This window comes from Bufo gargarizans, chromosome 2, assembly GCF_014858855.1.
Source record: "Bufo gargarizans isolate SCDJY-AF-19 chromosome 2, ASM1485885v1, whole genome shotgun sequence".
NCBI classification, from domain to species: domain Eukaryota; kingdom Metazoa; phylum Chordata; class Amphibia; order Anura; family Bufonidae; genus Bufo; species Bufo gargarizans.
Window position 1 is genome coordinate 89,901,490 of NC_058081.1, and position 21,066 is coordinate 89,922,555.

At 45.0% G+C, this 21,066-nt stretch overlaps 1 protein-coding gene across 1 annotated transcript in view; it reads left to right on the forward strand.

Moving 5' to 3' along the window:
• Positions 1-21,066, forward strand: part of GMCL1 (germ cell-less 1, spermatogenesis associated) — a 114,224-nt gene that overhangs the window by 31,929 nt on the left and 61,229 nt on the right. The window contains exon 2 of the mRNA XM_044279288.1: positions 17,749-17,909. Coding sequence (XP_044135223.1) covers positions 17,758-17,909 — 152 coding nt within the window. The 5' untranslated portion in view covers positions 17,749-17,757. The remainder of the gene's footprint in view (positions 1-17,748; positions 17,910-21,066) is intronic.

The following is a 21,066-nucleotide window of genomic DNA, read 5'->3' on the forward strand; positions in this document are numbered from 1 at the left end:
TTGTATCCAAATAGGTGTATTCCTAAGCACATAAAGAAATTGTGGTAGTATCACCATTTTAACCAGTGAAACTCGGTCAGCTCTGGATAGGGGAAGTCTCAGCCAGATCCCTATTTTAGCTCTAATCCTTACCATTATGGGGATCAAATTAAGTTGTACAAAATTTTCAACCCGGGGTGATATAATCAAACCCAAGTATTGAAAAGTGTCAACAATGTCCAACTGTGTCACAAGAACCTCTTTCTGTGGCAGGGGGTCTATTGGCATCAAACTGGTCTTGGCCCAGTTTATAAGAAGACCGGACACCTCACCAAATGCTTTAACCATTTGAATAATCCTAGGAAGAGTAATTTCCGTATGGTCTATAAAAAAAAGAACATCATCCGCATATAAGGAGATACGGTCTTGTAATCCTAGCGTACCAAATCCTTTAACCTGATCGTCCTGCCTGATGGCCATCGCAAGGGGTTCGATATAAATATCGAATAACAAGGGGGATAATGGACAGCCCTGCCGCGTGCCTCTATTTAAATCAATACTACTACTCAGGATTCCATTAAGACTCAATTTTGCCCTTGGAGATCTATACAATAACTTGAGAATACCTATAAATTTTTCCCCAAAGCCCATCCTTGCCAGGACCTTCCAGAGGAAGCGCCACTCCACCCTGTCAAAGGCCTTAGAGGCATCCAATGACAGGATGGTCTATAAGATTCTAGATCTAAAGGGTCCTTGCCTTTTTTTGGAATTAATGTTATTACGGCTTCCATCATTGAATCTGGCAACTTCCCATCCTCCATTGATTCAGAAAAGACTTCCAACAGTCTAGGGAGAATACAGTCCCCATATTTACTATAGAATTCATATGGGAGTCCATCTGAACCAGGAGTAGAGTTGGCTGAGCATAATTTAATAGCTCCCTCAAGTTCCTGAATTGAGACCTCTAGTTCAAGTGCTTTCTTTTGCGCCTCAGTAATAGTTGGAAAGACGATCCCGTCAAGATAAGAATCCATCTTATCATCTGTGATCTTAGATTCAGCTTTATACAAATCAAGGAAATAGTCCACGAAGGCCTTCTCTACCGGTCCCTGTCCAGTGACCATCCTACCATCAATCAGTCGAACCTTATCTATATATTTTTTAGATTGTTGGCTTGAGATTACTCTGGACAAAAATTTACCAGGTCGCCCTGACTCCGTAAAGTATTTTTGCCCTTTAAAAAAAAGACTCTGTTGGGCCTTGTCCAATAAAAAGTTAGACTATATTTGTGTGGCTCTTTGCATATTTTCCCTATTCTCCTCCGTCTTATTCATATAGAAGGATTCTCTCGCCAGTGATGCACGTTCTTCTAGATTTTTCTGTTTTTTCCCGTACTCCTTTCTGAGGTTCGCGATGTTACTAACCATCAATCCCCTCATATACGCCTTAAAAGTATCCCATACCACTTGAATTTTTGCTGAGCCATAGTTATTATCCCAAAATCGGCCAATTTCATTTTGGATAATTTCATGTGTCTTTATAACTGATAACCAATAAGGATTTAGTCTAAAAGGGGGTTTTTGTGTGTATCTTTCCTGAGTTAAGCAGAGTTCAAGTAGTAACGGAGAGTGATCCGATATTGACCTCGTTTCATATTTCATTCGCTTTACCAGTTTCACATGTTTACTACTTATCAGTGCAAGATCTATTCTAGACATCGATTTACCTGCTTTACTAAAACATGAAAAAGCCCTTTTCCCCTGTCCTAAATATTCCCAGACATCTTCAAAACCAGCCTCCAGGCAAAACCGTGCTAGGGGAGACCCCTGAACCGGACTATCACTCCTGACACTCGTAGAGACCCTATCACGTAGAGGATCAATGACACAGTTGAAATCACCAATAATCAGTGTTGGACACTCTGGCCATTTATCCATAAATAATACCAAAGAATTAAGAACCGAAAAGGAAAATGGCGGTGGAATATAGACAAAAGCCAAAATACATATCTTCCCCCTTAACCTACAATATAAAAAGATAAATCTCCCCTGATGGTCGACAGAGGATGCCTCACAAACGAAATCAATAAGTCTATGTATCAAGACAGTAACACCTCTCGAGTAACTGGAGAAAGTAGAATGATACGTGTGCGCAGCCCATCCCCTGTCGACCACCCTAGAGGTCTCTTCAGTGAGATGGGTCTCTAACAAGCATACTATTGCTGGTAAGTGGACCTGAGTCAAATCAAAAACCACTTGTCTTTTTCCTCTATCCCCCAAACCGCGTATATTCCAGGCAATAATTCTAGTCGACATTATCAACAGCGGTTAAGTGGGAAAAAAGGAAAAAGAGAAGAGAAAAAAAAAAAAAAAAAGATAATTTGACGCACCACAGCCCAACCCCAACCCCCCGTACAGGTAATCCACCACATATTGTAGTAGATTTCTCTCCTATGACCATCCCTCCCGCACTCCCCCCACTCGGCCATCCCTATTAGGAAGCGGAGAGAAAGAAATTTAGGGGTATAAGCCCCTTATAACAATTATTGTTCCCACCAAATCCTAAAACAATTAAATCATAGATTATTTCGTTCAAGCCAATCCACGGCTTCTTCCGAGGTGTCAAAAAATAGAATTTTGTCATTGAAAATAATCCGCAATTTTGCTGGGAACATAAGAGAATATTTAATATCCCTTTCTCTTAGCCTCTTTTTGGCAGTCATAAATGTGCGTCTCTTTTCTTGTATGTCTTTTGAGAAATCTGGAAAAAAGGCCAATCTGTTCCCATTATATACAACCGGTGAACATTCCCTCGCCCTTCTCAAAAGGATATCTTTATCCCCTGTGGCCAGTAACTTAAAAGAAATGTCCGAGGTTGTCTCCCTGGGATTGGTTTACCCCCTGGGACCCGATGAGCTCTTTCTATCATAAAAAAAGGGGAAAAAAAATTCTCAAAAATTAACTTCTGTATGAATTGGGTTGAGTTCTTCTCTTCCGCACCCTCTGGAATCCCTATTATTCTCACGTTATATCTTCGTGACCTATCCTCAAGGTCCACCACCTTTTTCTTCAGAAGGTTACACTCTAATTTAAGTGTGGAGACTTCAGTGTTTATTTTTTTGGATTCATTCTGTGTCAGGGCAACGGAGCTCTCAAGGTTGTTAACTCTGTCTCGCATTTTTGACAAATCATCTTTTATTAGTCCCACATCAACTTGGATAAACCCAAGTTGGGTTGTAACAGCCTGTATTAAATCCCCATTTTGTTTGACCGCTAGCAATATTTCTTCTAACGGAGAGGAGTTGTCATTAGGGATAACTTCCCCCATTATACCGTCTTCCTCTTCGGGGTATCTGGAGGCTTTTTGTGGTTCTATCTCAGTCACCTCTGAGTCGTCATTTTTATTAGTGACAAGTTCCTTTTGTCCGCCCCTCGTATTAACCCTCAGAGACCTCAGGAACTGGTCTATTTTTGTTGTTTCAAAAGTTTTTGACCCCAATTTCTGACTGGAGAGGTCAACCGAGCGCCTACTAGCTTTTGGAGCCATACCCTGTTCCTGTATATCCTTTTTTTTTTTTTTTTTTTTTTTTTTTTTTTTCTTTTTCTTTTTTTTTCCTTTCCTTTTCCCTTCTTTTTCTTCTCCTCCTTTTCCTCCCTTTTTTTTTTTTTTTTTTTTCCGCTCCTTTGTTTTATGCTTTCCTTTTTTTTTTTTTTGCCTTTTTCTCTCCTTTTATATTTGTATCTCACCGGTTTTCAACCTTCCCCGACCATCCCAGGATTGGAAAGTCATGAAACGCACCGGCAACCAAAAAGAAGAAATCACAATCTCCAACAGCCTGTCAAAGTAAGGTTGATCCCAGCAGTGCAAAGGAGGAGGGGAGGATGGTCAACAAAATCTGGAGGCACGAGGAGGGGGTCAGATATGACAAGGGGATCATGCAAAGCCCCCTGAAGAACCCACCAGCAGCCCGTCGGTCTCCACACACGGTTAGTCACAATCACAGGGAGGTTAGTCACAACGGTAGCAAGAAGGAGGGGAAACGGATCGGTAGAAACTGGAGACACGAGGGAGAGGTCAGGTATATGTGGGACGATCAGCAGAAGTCCCAAATGAATTCCAACAACCCGTCCTGCGGCCCGTCAGCCGAGAGAAACACAGCAGGGCTAATCACAGCGACACAGGGAGGAGGAGGGAGGATCGGCAGAAGCTGAAGACAAACTCCACACACATTCAGCGATCAGGGCAACACAGGACTAACCACAGCGGCACGGAGAGGAGGAGGGAGGATCGGCAGAAGCTGAGGACAAACTCCACACACGTTCAGCAATCAGGGCAGCAACACATGCCCCACGACCATAAAGAGGACACGGCCGAAGACCGCCACGAAGACGCCAGGAGAATCAGGACAGCAGGATAGCCGGGCCGCGGGGAGGGCGGAGAGCGTGACGTACTCTGTCTACGTCATCACGTCATCACGCAACCATCTTGATTAAAGAGAATGTGCCAATTTTCACACGTGATGTCATCAGATGACGTCACTGTGCCCACCCAGCGTGGTGACATCACTCATCAATGTGCGTGAGAATTGGTGCGTTTTCCTCAGTCAAGATGGCTGTGACTGCCTCTCCGTGCTAAAATGGATGACGTGAGTATGTTTTGTTTTTACCGCCATATGAGGAAAAATGTATTTGTTGCAAATCAAATTTTTCCTGAAATTCAGTTTGAGAAAATGGCGACTCTGCCATTTTTTTTTTTCCCCCTTTACGCCATTCGCTGTATGGGATATGTTTTATTAGTATGTGCATTTTCGCACGTGTCTATGCCCATATATTGATTTTTATTTTATTTTATATGTAAGTATTTAGAATTTTGGGGAAAGGGGATGATTTTTTTTTTTTTTTATATATATATATATTTTATTTTTGTATTTCTAAAACATTTTTACTTTAGATCCCCCAAGTGTACCACAACAACTCTTTCCGGGGGAGGCATTCCTGCACCCACTAGCTATGACGCTTGCTGTGCTCTGGAGTTGGTGCCATCTTTAAAGGCCTGACCTCTGCCGGACATGTGAAGGGATTAAAGAGAATCCCCATGGCAGACTTCAGCTGACTCCCATAGACTTCAATGGACATACATTGCATACGCGATGGGGGGTTACCCATAGTACACTTTGAAAAGGGCATTTCATCATTCAATGAGTGCTGATCGGGGTCAACTCCTTGTCTCCAAAGTTAGGACTAAAGAGGATCCTACCCCCAGAATTATAGCCACGTACGACAAGGCTCATGAACAGATAATCGATATTTTGCAGTGTCACTGGCCCATCTTGCAGTCTGATCCAGACATCGGTTCACTGATACTAGATCGCCCCTCCATCACATTTCACCATAGTTCCAACCTACGCGACCGCTTGGTGCACAGTCTGTACACGCGCCCAGCACCGTAAACATGGCAGAAAAATACGCTTAACCCCTTAAGGACTCAGCCCTATTTCACCTTAAGGACTTGGCCATTTTTTGCAAATCTGACCAGTGTCCCTTTAAGTGCTCATAACTTTAAAACGCTTTGACTTACCCAGGCCGTTCTGAGATTGTTTTTTCGTCACATATTGTACTTCATGACACTGCTAAAATTGGGTCAAAAAAGTTAATTTTTTTGCACCAAAAAATAAAATTTTTACAATTTTTTTTGAAAAATTAGCAAATTTCAAAGTTTCAGTTTCTCTACTTCTGTAATACATAGTAATACCCCCAAAAATTGTGATGGCTTTACATTCCCCATATGTCTACTTCATGTGTGTAGCATTTTGGGAATGATATTTTATTTTTTGGGGATGTTACAAGGCTTAGAAGTTTAGAAGCAAATTTAGAAATTTTTCAGAAATCTTCAAAATCCCACTTTTTATGGACCAGTTCAGGTTTGCAGTCATATTGTGAGGCTTAGATAATAGAAACCTCCCAAAAATGACCCCATTCTAGAAACTACACCCCTCAAGGTATTCAAAACTGTTTTTTCAAACTTTATTAACCCTTTAGGTCTTCCACAAGAGTTAATGGCAGATGGAGAAACAATTTAGAAATTTCTATTTTTGGGAAAATTTTCCAATATAATCAATTTTTTCCAGGAGTAAAACAAGGGTTAACTGCCAAACAAAACTCAAAATGGGTTGCCCTGATTCTGTAGTTTGCAGAAACACCCCATATGTGGTCGTAAACTACTGTTTGGCCAAACGGCAGGACATAGAAGGAGGGGAACACCATATGGGTTTTGGAAGGCAGATTTTGCAGGACTGGTTTTGTTTATACCATGTCCCATTTGAAGCCCCCTGTTGCACCCCTAGAATAGAAATTTCAAAAAAGTGACTCCATCTAAGAAAGTACACCCCTCAAGGTATTCAAAACTGGGTTTACAAACTTTGTTAACCCTTTAGGTGTTCCACAAGAGTTAATGGCAGATGGAGAAACAATTTAGAAATTTCTATTTTTTGGAAAATTTTCCAATATAATCAATTTTTTCCAGGAGTAAAACAAGGGTTAACTGCCAAACAAAACTCAAAATGGGTTGCCCTGATTCTGTAGTTTGCAGAAACACCCCATATGTGGTCGTAAACTACTGTTTGGCCAAACGGCAGGACATAGAAGGAGGGGAACGTCATATGGTTTTTGGAAGGCAGATTTTGCTGGACTGGTTTATTTACACCATGTACCCTTTCAAGCCCCCTGATGCCCCCCTAGAGTAGAAACTCCATAAAAGTGACCCCATCTAGGAAACTACAGGATAAGGTGGTTGTTGTTTTGGGACTATTTTAGGGGTAAATATGATTTTTGGTTGCTCTATATTACTCTTTTTTGAGGCAATGTAACAAAAAAATTAAATTCTAAAAATTTTCTACATTCGCTATTTAGTTTTGTGGAACACCTAAAGGGTTAACATAGTTTGTAAAGTAACTTTTGAATACCTTGAGGGGTGTAGTTTCTTAGATGGGGTCACTTTTTTGGAGTTTCTAGTCTAGGCTACATCAGGGGGGGCTTCTAATGGGACATGGTGTCAAAAAAAAAACTGTCCATCAAAATCTGCCTTCCAGAAACCGTATGGAGTTCCCTTCGTTCTATGCCCTGCCGTGCGGCTATATAGCCATTTACGACCACATATGGGGTGTTTCTGCAAACTACAGAATCAGGGCCATAAATATTGAGTTTTGTTTGGCTGTTAACCCTTGCTTTATTACCGGCAAAAGGGATTCAAATTGAAATTTTGCCCAAAAATGGGTGTTTTGGCACCGTTTTTGTTTTATATTTTTAACACCGTTCATTCGAGGCGTTTGGTCAAATGTTATTTTTATAGCGACGACTTTTACGCACGCGACGATGCCCAATATGTATGGCTCTCAGACTTTGGAGACACTAAGCAGGCATCCTAAAAACTGCGGCCCTCCAGATGTTGTAAAACTACAATTCCCACCATGCCCTGCTGATGGCTGTAGGTTGTCTGGGCATGCTGGGAGTTATAGTTTTACAATATCTGGAGGGCCGCAGTTTGAGGATGCCTGCTCTAAAACTAATATTTTTTTGGGGAAAAAAAATTGTTTCTGTGTCTCCAAAGTCTAAGAGCCATAGGCTGAGTTCACACGGGCGTGTCCGGATTAGGTCCGGATGCGTCCCGGTGTATTGCGGCAAACCCGCGCGATTGGGTACGCAATTGCAGTCAGTTTTGACTGCGATTGCGTTCCGATGTTCAGTGTTTATCACGCGGGTGCAATGTGTTTTGCACTCGCGTGATAAAAAACCGACTGTGGTACCCAGACCCGAACTTCTTCACAGAAGTTCAGGTTTGGGTTAGTTGTAGTGTAGATTGTATTATTTTCCCTTATAACATGGTTATAAGGGAAAATAATAGCATTCTGAATACAGAATGCTTAGTACAAGGGCAATTGAGGGTTAAAAAAATAAAAAATAAATTAACTCACCTTGTCCTCTTCATCGCGCAGTTCCCGGTCTCTTCTGATGAGCTGTCGGCTAAAGGACCTTTGGTGACGTCAGATCACATGCTCCAATCACATGGTACATCACCGTGGTGATGTACCATGTGATTGGAGCATGTGATCTGACGTCACCAAAGGTCCTTTAGCCGACAGCTCATCAGAAGAGACCGGGAACTGCGCGATGAAGAGGACAAGGTGAGTTAATTTATTTTTTATTTTTTTAACCCTCAATTGCCCTTGTACTAAGCATTCTGTATTCAGAATGCTATTATTTTCCCTTATAACCATGTTATAAGAGAAAATAATACAGTGAATAGACTGTCACCTAGCAACCATGAGTGAAAATCGCACCGCATCCGCACTTGCTTGCGGATGCTTGCGATTTTCACTCAGCCCCATTCATTTCTATGGGGCCTGTCCTGCGTTACAAACGCAGAATATAGAGCATGCTGCGATTTTAAAGCATTGCAGAAGTGATGCGTGAAAAAAATCGCTCATGTGCACAGCCCCATAGAAATGAATGGTGCCGGATTCAGTGCGGGTGCAATACGTTCACCTACCGCATTGCACCCGCGCGGAAATCTCGCCCGTGTGAACTCAGCCTTAGTGTTTTATGTTCTCTAGTGGACTGTTGGGGATTATAAAAATTTAGTACTCCATGGAAGTGTGATACTCCCTGAAGCAATCGATAACGCAGAGGCCCGGATGATCGGGGCACGTGTCACATTGAGTGGTGGTGTCCTTCCGTATCCCCCTCTTGTGACACACTCTGCATCTTTTTTGGGTTCGTCCCTTCTTTCCAGTATGGGGGACCACACCTGGAAAGTGTTGGCCAGGGACGATCCGGGCGCCTCCAGTTCCCGAGGTACTCCGGCCTGCTCTTTCCCGGTCCGAAAAGATCAGGTCTTTGAGGACTGCCTCATAGAATTGGAGGAATGTCCCTGTGCTGCCAGCGCTTCGGGATAGTACAAAAGAGTTGTACATGGCAACCTGCACCATGTAGACCGTAACTTTTTTGTACCATGCCCGGGTTTTGCGCATGGCATTATATGGCGTGAGGACTTGATCAGAGAGATCAACTCCTCCCATATACCGATTGTAGTCGACGATACAATCGGGCTTGAGGACCGTTGCCGCGGTACCTCGCACAGGGACTGGGGTGGTGCTGTTACCGTGGATTGTGGACAGCATAAGGACATCCCTCTTGTCCTTATACCTGACCAGCAACAGGTTTCCACTGGTAAGGGCACGGGTCTCACCCCTGGGGATAGGTACCTGGAGGGGGTGGGCAGGGAGGCCGCGCTGATTTTTCCGCACGGTCCCACAAGCGAACGTGGATCTGGCGGCAAGGGACCTGAACAAGGGAATGCTGGTATAAAAGTTATCCACGTACAAGTGGTAACCCTTATCCAGCAGTGGGTGCATAAGGTCCCACACGAGTTTCCCGCTAACACCCAGAGTGGGGGGACATTCTGGGGGTTGAATACGGGAATCTCGCCCCTCGTACACACGAAATTTGTAAGTGTACCCTGAGGTACTCTCACAAATTTTGTATAGCTTCACGCCATACCTCGCCCGCTTTGTGGGAATGTATTGGCGGAAACTGAGTCTCCCCTTGAACGCAACGAGAGACTCATCAACCGCGACCTCCCTTCCAGGTACGTAGGCCTGCTGAAATGTGGCCCCAAAGTGATCGATGACCGGCCGTATCTTATACAGCCGGTCATAGGCAGGATCACCTCGGGGTGGACATGCTGCATTATCGGAATAATGCAGACATTTCCGGATGGCCTCAAACCGGGGACGTGTCATGACCATACTGTACAGTGGGGTCTGGTATAGGACGTCCCCACTCCAGTATTGCCTGACACTGGGTTTTTGGACTAGACCCATATGCAGCACGAGGCCCCAAAATGTCCTCATTTCGGCTGCACTGACCGGCGTCCAGCCACCGGGTCTAGCCAAAAATGAGCCTGGGTTTTGAGCGACGAACTGTTGGGCGTACAGATTCGTCTGCTCCACCATCAAATTCACCAGTGGGTTACTGAAAAAAAAACTAAAAAAGTATATTTCAGTAAACCCCACTGTGGGAATCTGGATTCCAGGATTGCCAGCGAAATCCGGAATCTCAGGCTCAAAGTCCACTGGGGGACACCAGCTAAGTTCATCGGCAGGGGGCTCCGGTGAACTTATTTGGTGGGCCGGGAAACCAGTACGAACCCCAGGGCGGCTCGTACTAGGGTGGGCCACAGGATCCCTAGCATGTGTGGCCCCTGGCTCCGCCTGGCGGCGTCTCCGCCGCCTTGGTGGCTCATCGTCATCCGATGATGATGAGGAGGATGCGGATGACAGAAGGAATGTGGGGTCATCCTCATCCTCACTGGGGCTCTCGGAGTCGGAGGCAATCTGGGCGTATGCCTCCTCGGCCGAGAACACCCGGCGGGCCATGGGTGTGTGTGCGTGTGTGGAAACCTTTATTATATGTGCGTGTGTGTGGGGGCAACGGGTGTTCGCGTACTAAAAAAAGGAAAATAAAGGGGCAAGTGTTAGGAAAAAAAAAAAAAAAAGTTCAAAGTTGCTGATCAGCGGTACAACGCTGATCAGCGGTGGGGCAGGCGATGCGCTAACAGTGGACGGACGCTAAAGTGCCGACCAGTCAGCGAACGCAGAAAAATAAAAAAAAAGTGGTGGTAAGGGGGCTAGTGGTGAGGGGGGGGGAGGCTGGGGGAGGGCTGGTGGGGGGATGGGTGGGGGGGGGGGGTGGGGGGGGCTGGTGGTGGTGGGGGGCTGGTAGGGGGGGCAAGTGGCAGGGGGGGCTCTGGGGTCTGATAGATGGATCAAAAAAGTTTTGTGTAAAAGTTCTTTTTTTTTTTTTTTTTCCTAACTAACTTTTCCCTTCTTTCCCTTCCTAATGGTGCCTCTCCCTCACTGACCCTAACCTACCTGAGTGGCGATGGGTGCAGGAGGGTGATGGATGCCGATTAGGGGGACACAGTAGCTGGTGCTGGACGATGCTGCACGGTCAGGGTGCTGGACAGGAAGAGGAGGGGAGAGAGGAGCGCAGGAAGTTTGAATCTCGCGCCTCTCTCCCCTGCACCAATCAGCACCCTGGACAGCAGTGTTCAGCACCAGGGCCAGCACCGCCTCCTCAAATCCTCGGACTGCGATTGGTGGTGTAAAATTACGCCACCGATCGCAGTCTTTTTCCGGTTCATCGGGTCACAGCACACCCGAATGGACCGGAAACGCAGAAAACCGCAGGTCTGAATGGACCTGCGGTTTTCTGCGATCGTCTATACGGGGGGGTCAAATGACCCCCCCCCTGCGTTGTTACGGGATGCCGGCTGAATGATTTCAGCCGGCATCCCGTTCCGATTAACCCCCGCGGCGCCGGAATCGCGAATTGAAGCCATGACGTACCGGTACGTCATGGGTCCTTAAGGATTCGGGAAACATGCCGTACCGATACGTCATGGGTCCCTAAGGGGTTAAAGGGAACCTGTCACCGGGATTTTGTGTATAGAGCTGAGGACATGGGTTGCAAGATCACCCCTAGCACATCCGCAATACCCAGTCCCCATAGCTCTGTGTGCTTTTATTGTGTCAAAAAATCGATTTGATACATATGCAAATTACCCTGAGATGAGTCCTGTACGTGAGATGAGTCAGGGACAGGACACATCTCAGGTTAATTTGCATATGTATCAAATCGATTTTTTGACACAATAAAAGCACACAGAGCTATGGGGACTGGGTATTGCGGATTTGCTAGCGGTCATCTAGCAACCCATGTCCTCAGCTCTATACACAAAATCCCGGTGACAGGTTCCCTTTAAAGGAACCTTTCCATGTGCATCCTGTCTAATATATGGTCATATTATAAAAGTAGCATTCTTTATTAGCTCTACCACTGGAAAAAGATACAGCACCCGTTCCTTTATTAGGTGTACAATAACGGGCGTCGTGTATCTCATAACCTGTCGGTGCGGCCTACAATATGTAGGCAAAACTAAACGGGAGTTCAGAAGGAGAATAGGCGAACACCTTTCAGACATCAGAAACCATTGATACATCTGTGGCACAACATGTGTGTGATGTCCATGGCGGTAACGTGAGTGTATTGAAGGTGCAGGGAATTGAATTCCTAAAAAGATCCATCCGTGGTGGGGATATTGATATACCTTTGCTCCACAAGGAAGCGATGTGGATCTTCAATTTGCAGACTGTTCATCCATAAGGACTGGATGAGGCCATCTCATATGCCTGCTTCATATAATGATATAACACATCAGGCTATAATGACACAGAATTTAGGCACGTACAATTGACATCAATTCCATCAAGCTGGTATAAGCCCCAGCCGTCACCTCTTTTTGCCCCACCCTGGTAACACCATCATGTCACGTGGATAGGGGGCGTCTCCTATTTTCAAAAGAACATGGTACGTTCCACATGTTACCGTAATATATATTTACTGTAACCCCTCTTGTGGGTCCCTGTATGTAAGCCACGCCAGCACCTGGCTTTTGATTTTTCACCGCGGACTAGATTCGCCCTTACTAGTCAGGTGCGCATGTGCTGCCTCCATAGAGCCTTACAGCTCATCCGTGCGCTTGCCGAGTCAGAGGGCGTGTACCTTGGATGCGCCCCCACTTCTGACTGGCTGCCCGCATCTGCACACGCCCCTGAGAGGTGGGGCTTTAGTGATATCTATTCGTCGTGTGTTCGGCCGCATACGGCCATCACAGTGCCGGAGCCTATGCACGCAACAGTGCTGGGCATTTTTCCTTACAGGCAGCATCATTTTGTAAAATAACTCCTGATGACATTTGACTTATTCTATCACATAGAAACGCGTTGAGCCGCTGTCAAGTGCTGTAGGACACGGTTCAATAGGCAGGATGTTCGTTTAATTGATGACCCTTGCCTCCTAGCAGATAATAATTGCAATACATGAATGGTGTTAGAGGTGCGAGCCCCACAGTGCCAACGCGGTAGTGTGGCTGTTAATAAGGAGAGCCTCTGAGCTACGCACCAGGGTATTAATAGAAGTATGGAGCTGTATGATGTATGAATGACTATTTACAAATCATGCGCAGTGAGTGGAGGCAGGTACCCTAACATACTCATAGCTAGCATAGGCTATCCCTGATTCTTATGCCTTTTGGTGTCAGGCTGTGGAGGCAGACAGTACCCCATTGTCCTCGCACCTTAGCAAATACGCATCTAGCCCCGTGTCCGTATCCCTGATCTCGCATACAGTTAGCAGCACCCTGCTAGCAAGTACAGGAATTGTTTTCCAGACTGCATCGGGTGTAAATGGTTATCAGTTTATCCCTCTCTACAATAAGATGAGTCTGGCCGCCTGAAAATTGTTGAAGAAATACACCAAACCCCTGGTTTTAATGCTATAGGAATACAACTTTATTATTTTCCTTTTTAATACGCTCTTTCAGGCTGTGAGACTTAGTCTTATGTACCCTAAAATGGTTCAATTAAAAACTACAGCTGCCCCACAAAAAGCAAGCAAAAATATAAAAAAAGTTATGGGTGTCAGAATATGGCAATGCAAATATTTTTTTTTCCCCCTTCCCCTATGACAGCACCCCTGGAGGGACCGCTTCCTCCTCCTCAGGACAGGAAACAGGAACCAGAATTAAGAGGGTCCACTACCTCTATCCCCAGTTCTGTTTTTTATCCTAAGGGACAGGTGGAATTGGAATCGCTGTTTGAAGGAAGACCACCGGGGACCCCGGCTTTTTCAAGTATTATTAGGGTTACCCCGGCGGCATAAGCCTCCTCTAGGAGCCGCCTACCCAAGTCCGGTCTTCTTCCCGGCCTGGGCGGGTTACGGACTTCCTGGGTGCAGCAGACCATTGCGGGCCGTGTTTTGCATGTCCGGCTGCCGGAACGTTTAGTATGGACGTTGCTTTCGGTTGGCAGAGGGAGGACTCGCTGTGCTGCAGACCGGAAATGGGGCAGAGCTGGCATGCACGCGCTAGGAGAAAAGCCCAGCCAGCTCGCTGTCATGCCGGTGGGGAAGAGGCTGACAGTTCATCCATTGTGGCTGTATTGCTGTATGATTACTTTTGGTCTCTTTAAAGACAGGGTGCCACATGTAAAGGAGCTGAAACTCCTAAACCCTTCATCCAATTTTAATGTGAATACCCCCTCAAATGAAAGCTAAAAGTCTGGATTTTATGTCTGTGAAGGTTCTCATTTATCCAGGTCATGGTATATCTGTAAGGAATAAATCAAGGCAACTGGACGTACTGTAGATTTCTTGAAAACGTTTCACTCGTTCTTCCAACGAGCTTTCTCAATTCTGAGTGATTGTACAAAAATTCTGGGAATAAATATGTAACTGAATCCACATCTGGTAATTATACCCAGCATGGGGTCAGAGGTCATTATACCCAGCATGGGGTCAAAGGTGTTGATTCTATTATCCTAATTGGAGTCAGTAGGTGATAAAGACTTCCCAGAAAAAGGTGTGAAGACAGCATTGTATGTGGCAGACAATAGATGTCTACACCCCCCCCCCCCCCACCTCTATTCAAGCTTGGCTTCTGGAATCTTATGTCCATTATATAACTGTAACTTTAATATGTTTTAGTAAGCAGGTAATAAAAACGAAATTTGTGTCATAGTCCAAATATATATGGACCTAATTGTGTGTGTATACGTACACACACACACAAAAAAAAAAAAATAAGTGGCAGCACCGTCAATAGTATAAAGACAGGTGCAGCTGGCCCACTGTGGATATAAGCCAATCCAAATAGATAAAAATTGCAAAAAAAGGGCAGCACTCCAGAAAGTAAAAATGCTTTATTTTCCCGATATGGGACATGCAACGTTTCGGCTCTATGCAGGAGCCTTTCTCAAGCAATGTGTACAGACAAAATACTGAGTCTATATATCATCATACTGAGTCATATCAATTCACAAAACAGGTGTAATCAATTCATAATATAGAAACAATTTAACAAAAAGTGCATTACAAATACAAACATGCAACATTACACACCAATAATCACTGATGCATGATTATGCAATATATATCCAAGTGACAACTGTGTACATGATTCTATAATGTATATAAATTCTTACCCAAATTCATAATTATCAATCATAACATTAGCTGTGCCAGCTGTGTAGTGCTGAGTGCTTACTACGTGGTAATGCAGACGGAGGGTGAAGGAGGAGCGTGAATGGCTGCCATAGCTCGTGCGGTCCGGCGTGCCTGAAGCTGCGCATGTCTAGATGACGTATACTTCATACTTCCGGGTTTCGGTGTGCTCACAGTGCCGCAGCTGCGTACTGCCGCCCTGATGTCAACTCGGCCATTCTTGTTATGGGAGCAATGCCTTTACTGACAAGCGCTTTACTAGCAACGTCTGATGTATGCAGGATCAAGGTGGTAGCACATATTAGTGCCGTGTAACTTTTTTATATGAGTGGCTGAGTGGGATCGGATGAGGGCTACCACAACGTAAGAAGTGGATCCTCCATCCGGGACCCCAGACCAGTTGCGCATCAGCACGTTAGTGCAGAGTCGCACTGTATCCATGATCCAAATCCACCTATCACCACCTATTAAAGAGGGTTCTCCTCATAACCAGCTGCCATGTAAACAGCGGACTGAAACTATAAAAATCCCAAATGTGAAAAATATAGATCGATCACCATCAGCATATTATAGCAACACGCCGTTCACGAATGCAGCCTCAGGTTTCCTCACTCCATACTCTGTGGCATACCATCTGCAATAAAAGAAAAACAATAATATATATATTATGAAATTATGATTGCATTGTACTTGTTTTGAGCTAAACATAAATTTTTTTCAATTGGTCGTTATTAAAAATATGGAATCCTTCCCTTTTTATTTTTTTTCTTCTGCACAGAGCTGAGATGCTGTAGTGGCAGCCTGTGGATTTTCTGTCTTTCCGTCATTTTGGGAGCTGATGGGCTCTTTATCTCTGCTCTCTGACATTATAAACACTCATTATAGCTCCGTTCTTATCTTACAAGAATGTGGCTTAGGCTACTTTCACACTAGCGTTCGGGCGGATCCGTTCTGAACGGATCCGCTCATAATAATGCAGACGGAGGCTCCGTTCAGAACGGATCCGTCTGCATTATATTAGCAAAAAAAAGCTAAAGTGTGAAAATAGCCTGGGACGGATCCGTCCAGACTTTCAATGTAAAGTCAATGGGGGACGGATCCGCTTGAAGATTGAGCCACATTGTGGCATCTTCAAACGGATCCGTCCCCATTGACTTACATTGTAAGTCTGGACGGATCCGCACGCCTCCGCACGGCCAGGCGGACACCCGAACGCTGCAAGCAGCGTTCAGCTGTCCGCCTGTCCGTGCGGAGGTGAGCGGAGCGGAGGCTGAACGCCGCCAGACTGATGCAGTCTGAGCGGATCCGCTCCATTCAGACTGCATCAGGGCTGGACGGCTGCGTTCGGGTCCGCTCGTGAGCTCCTTCAAACGGAGCTCACGAGCAGACCAGCGAACGCTAGTGTGAAAGTAGCCTTAAATGAGTGTTTATGACCTGTTTGTAGTTTAGAGAGAAGGTTTATTAGATGACCAACATAAAGTGAAAGTATCAGTCACACAGAGAAAAACAGTTAACACTTTGTGACAGAATGGCTCAATATTTTTAGTAAAGGACAATTAAAAAATATGACTTTTAGCCAAAAATTAGTAAAGTGCGATCATAAATTGCTTCCGAAAGTATACCTTTGAACAATAGATCACTTTAAATCTGCAGAGGTATGTTTGCAGATAATTCACTTACTGTATTGTGATGTCTCTGGTCAGACAGAAAGCTAAATGCCATCTGCTGTATGCCTTCTACCAGGAGCAGTAAACAATCCAGGAAAAAAATGAAAAAGATGTCCAGCACTGAGATGAAAATAAAATCTTTTAGTCTTTATTTAGCTTTGTTTTAAAATACATCTCCACATGGAAAGCGGTAATGCAATTAATGAGTTTAGATCTAACCGATATCTCTTTCCATGTGGAGATGTATTTTTACATGAAGCTAAAAAAAAGACTGAAGATTTAATTTTTATCTCAGTGCTGGACATCTTTTTTCCTGGACCGGGTCCCCGCACGGGAGGCTATATGGGTAGTGCTGGCTTGATTTACCAGGGGCAGTGCATGCTGGGAGCTCAAATAGAGCATTGCCTATTTTGTATGAAGGAAGGAGCAGAATTTTTTACTTAAACTTTTGGTTTGAGTTGCAAACAAAAACAAAAAAAAAAACCTGTGCATGCTTAGCATCAGAAGGTACTTATAAAGGTATGCAGGTTGATCCACAGCACTTGGAAATGGTGGGTACATAAGAAAGTGCTTTTGTCACAGATGAGCAGGGGTTAGGAAGCCACAAAAAAACCCATTAAGGCCCCGTGCACACAACCGTATATTTTATTTTCTGCATCTAATCTGCATTTTTTGCGAATCAGATGCAGACCCATTCCTTTCAATGGGGCCGTAAAAAATGCAGACAGTATCCCACGTGCTGTTGACATCTGTACGTCTGTTCCGCTGGCCTGCAAAAAAGATGGACCGAACATGTCCTATTCTTGTCTGTCTTATCCGGTCTTGTGTATGATGCCTAATGGGAATTTTTTTTTCTTCTCCAGAATGTGATCTTTCGGTCAACTTTGCATGACTAATTGCTGTGCTTTTTATTACCCATTTCTAAGGCTTGGTTTGTACCTTTTTATAAAGGCACGTGTAAATGCTTCCATCCTCCTCCCCTGTAGGTTCCTACTATGGGCTCTTTGAGCAGTAGACTGTTAGGCCAGGAGTCCTCATCCCAGTCCGCCAGCTCTTGTGAATGCAGGAAGCGAAAAAGAAGCCTAGAATGTCAATGTGACACTGAGACGGATGATGAGCTAGAAAACCTGCTCAATACTCCTCGCAGGTATGTATCTGGGAAACTAAACAGAGCACCTCTTAATTTTATGTGCCTGCAGAGAGCAGGGTTTAAACTTAGGGGACCTGTCACCTCTCCTGACATGCATTCCCCATGTAATGATTCTGGAGCATCTAGTCTCATGTCTGTATGTTGTGCCGTTCCTTTATTATTTCTACTAGAAGTTATGAATGAATTGCTAGCAGTCTGCAGTAAGGCCCCTTTCACACGGGCGAGTATTCCGCGCGGATGCGATGCTTGAGTTGAACGCATTGCACCCACACTGAATCCCGACCCATTCATTTCTATGGGGCTGTTCACATGAGCGGTGATTTTCATGCATCACTTGTGCGTTGTGTGAAAATCGCAGCATGCTCTATATTCTGCGTTCTTCATGTAACGCAGGCCCCATAGACATGAATGGGGTTGCGTGAAAATCGCAAGCAAGTGCGGATGCGGTGTGATTTTCACGCACTGTTGCTAGGAGACTATCAGGATGGAGACCCGATCATTATTATTTTACCTTATAACATGGTTATAAGGGAAAATATTAGCATTCTTAATACAGAATGCATAGTACAATAGCGCTGGAGGGGTTAAAAATAAAAATAAAAATGTAACTCACCTTAATCCACTTGATTGCGCAGCCGGCATCTCCTTCTGTCTTCATCTTAGCTGTGTGCAGTAACAGGACCTGTGGTGACGTCACTCCGGTCATCACATGAATCCATCACATGATCTTTTACCATGGTGATGGATCATGTTTTGACTGGAGTGCACACAGCTAAGATGAAGACAGAAGGAGATGCCGGCTGCGTGATCAAGTGGATTAAGGGGAGTTACATTTTTTTTTTTTTTAACCCCTCCAGCCCTATTTTACTTTGCATTCTGTATTCAGAATGCTATTATTTTCCCTTTATAACCATAACTGGTTACCTCCCCTCTGTACCCTTACTGCAGACTGCTAGCAAAATTATTCAAAACTTCTAGTAGAAATAATAAAGGAATGGCACAACATACAGACCTAAGAATAGATGCTCCAGAATTGTCATTACATGAGGAAGGTATGAAGCTATTAAAACAGGCCTGTCAGGAGTGGTGACAGGTCCTCTTTAAAGGGATTCTGTCATCTCTTTTTACCCTATAGAGATGCGGACATGCACGGCTAGATCGCCGCTAGCATGTCCGCAATATACCTGTCCCAAATCTAATTGAGTGGTTTTATTGCGTGTAAAAAATAAATAAATATGATTTTATATATATGTAAATCAGTCTGGTAAGGAGCCCAAGGGGCTGTACTAACTGTTCTGGAGCCCAGCCGCGCCCCCTGTGAAGGAGCCCAGCACCGCCTGTATGAAGGAATCTCCTCCTTGCTCACGAAGTCAGATCGCCGTAATCTCGCGACGTGCAGTGTCGGCATAGTGTTCCTTCCCTGTGCTGGCATCAGCCTCGGTGAAGGAACTGCGCATGCGCATGCGCAAGCTCGTGCACCGCGAGGTTACGGTGATCTGACTTCGTGAGCAAGGAGGAGATTCCTTGATGCAGGCGGTGCTGGGCTCCTTCACAGGGGGCGCGGCTGGGCTCCAGAACGGTTAGTACAGCCCCTTGGGCTCCTTACCAGGCTGATTTACATATATATATATAAAATAATTTTTTAAACTCAATAAAACCACTCAGAGATATGGGACAGGTATATTGCAGACATGCTACCAGCGATCTAGCCGTGCATGTCCGCATCTCTATAGGGTAAATGGAGGCGACAGAATCCCTTTAAAGGCGTATTTCGGTTGGTTAAAGTTATCCCTTATCCACAGGATAGGGGATAACTATCAGATCAGTGGGGGTTCTTCCTCTGGGACCCCCACTGATCATGACAAGCGAGGCCATTTACCCTCTGCAGCTCCCCAAAAAAAGAATGGAGCAGCTGTTCCATTCATTTCTATAGGAGTTACGGAGATAGCTGAGCGATGTACTTGGCCATCTCTGGAACTCCCGCAGAGCCCCTGTTCTTGTGATCAGTGGGGGTCCCAGCAGTAGGATAGATAGGGGATAACTTTAACCAACCGGAATACACCTTTAAGAAATCTTTGACCTTTCAATAATACCTCCAGTGAAGTGAATAATGGATCCTTGTGTGTAATACCTGTGTGAAGCCCTCTCCTTTCTCATTAAGTTGCTGTCATTGCATGCCATGTTACAGATATAGTGAAGCTGCAGCCCGGTCACGGCCACTGACTCTGCCAGCCTGCTGGCTCATGTGACAAGTGCCACTCTGTATCCACCTCTCTGCACTGTTGATGTACTGCCGTAATGACAGCTGTCACACACTGCCCAGCCTGGCTACGGTGCACATGCTGCTGTAATGGTAGGGGTTACTCAGAATTAGAAAAACATGGTTGTGTCTAGTATTACTGTTCAGCTCCATTGAAGTGAATCGGCCTGAGGTGCAATTCCACACAATCTGTGGACAGGTACAGTGCTATTTTTGGGGAAAAGCTGCCATATTATTATGAACCTGGGATCCCTTTAAGAAGGTCTCTCTACAGACAAGTTGCCATGTTTTGCTTGGCTATGGTATTTTTCAATTTTTGTTTGCGATATATCTGCATCTGTCAGCAGATTTGTCCCTATGACACGGTCTGACCAGTTACATGTGCGCTTGGCAGCTGAAGACATCTGTGTTCCTCCCATGTCCATCTGTGCCCGCATCGCTGAGAAAATGATGTTTTATTATACGCAAATGAGCCTCTAGGAGCAACAGGGGCGTTACTTCTAGAGCTCTGCTGTCTCTGCAATTTCTGTGCCCTTTGATAGGGCCAGGCGGTAAAAGCATCATAATGCCTAGCCCTGTCAATCAAAGTGCAGACTGAGTGGCAGTTGCAGAGAGAGCAGAGCCTCTAGGTGTAATGGTAACGCCCCCGTTGCTCCTAGAGGCTCGTGCATATATTAAAACATCATTTTCCTCAGCAATGCGGACACATAGGAACATGGGACCAACACAGATGTCTTCAGCTGCCAAGCGCACGTGTAACAGGTCAGACAGTCTCGTAGGGACAAAACTGCTGACACATGTCCTTTAAGGGCTGCAGACTTGAGTCTCCTCCTGCCATGGATTGAAGAGTGAAGGGTACAATCTACCAGTTAGTGCTGCTATCCTATAGCAAAG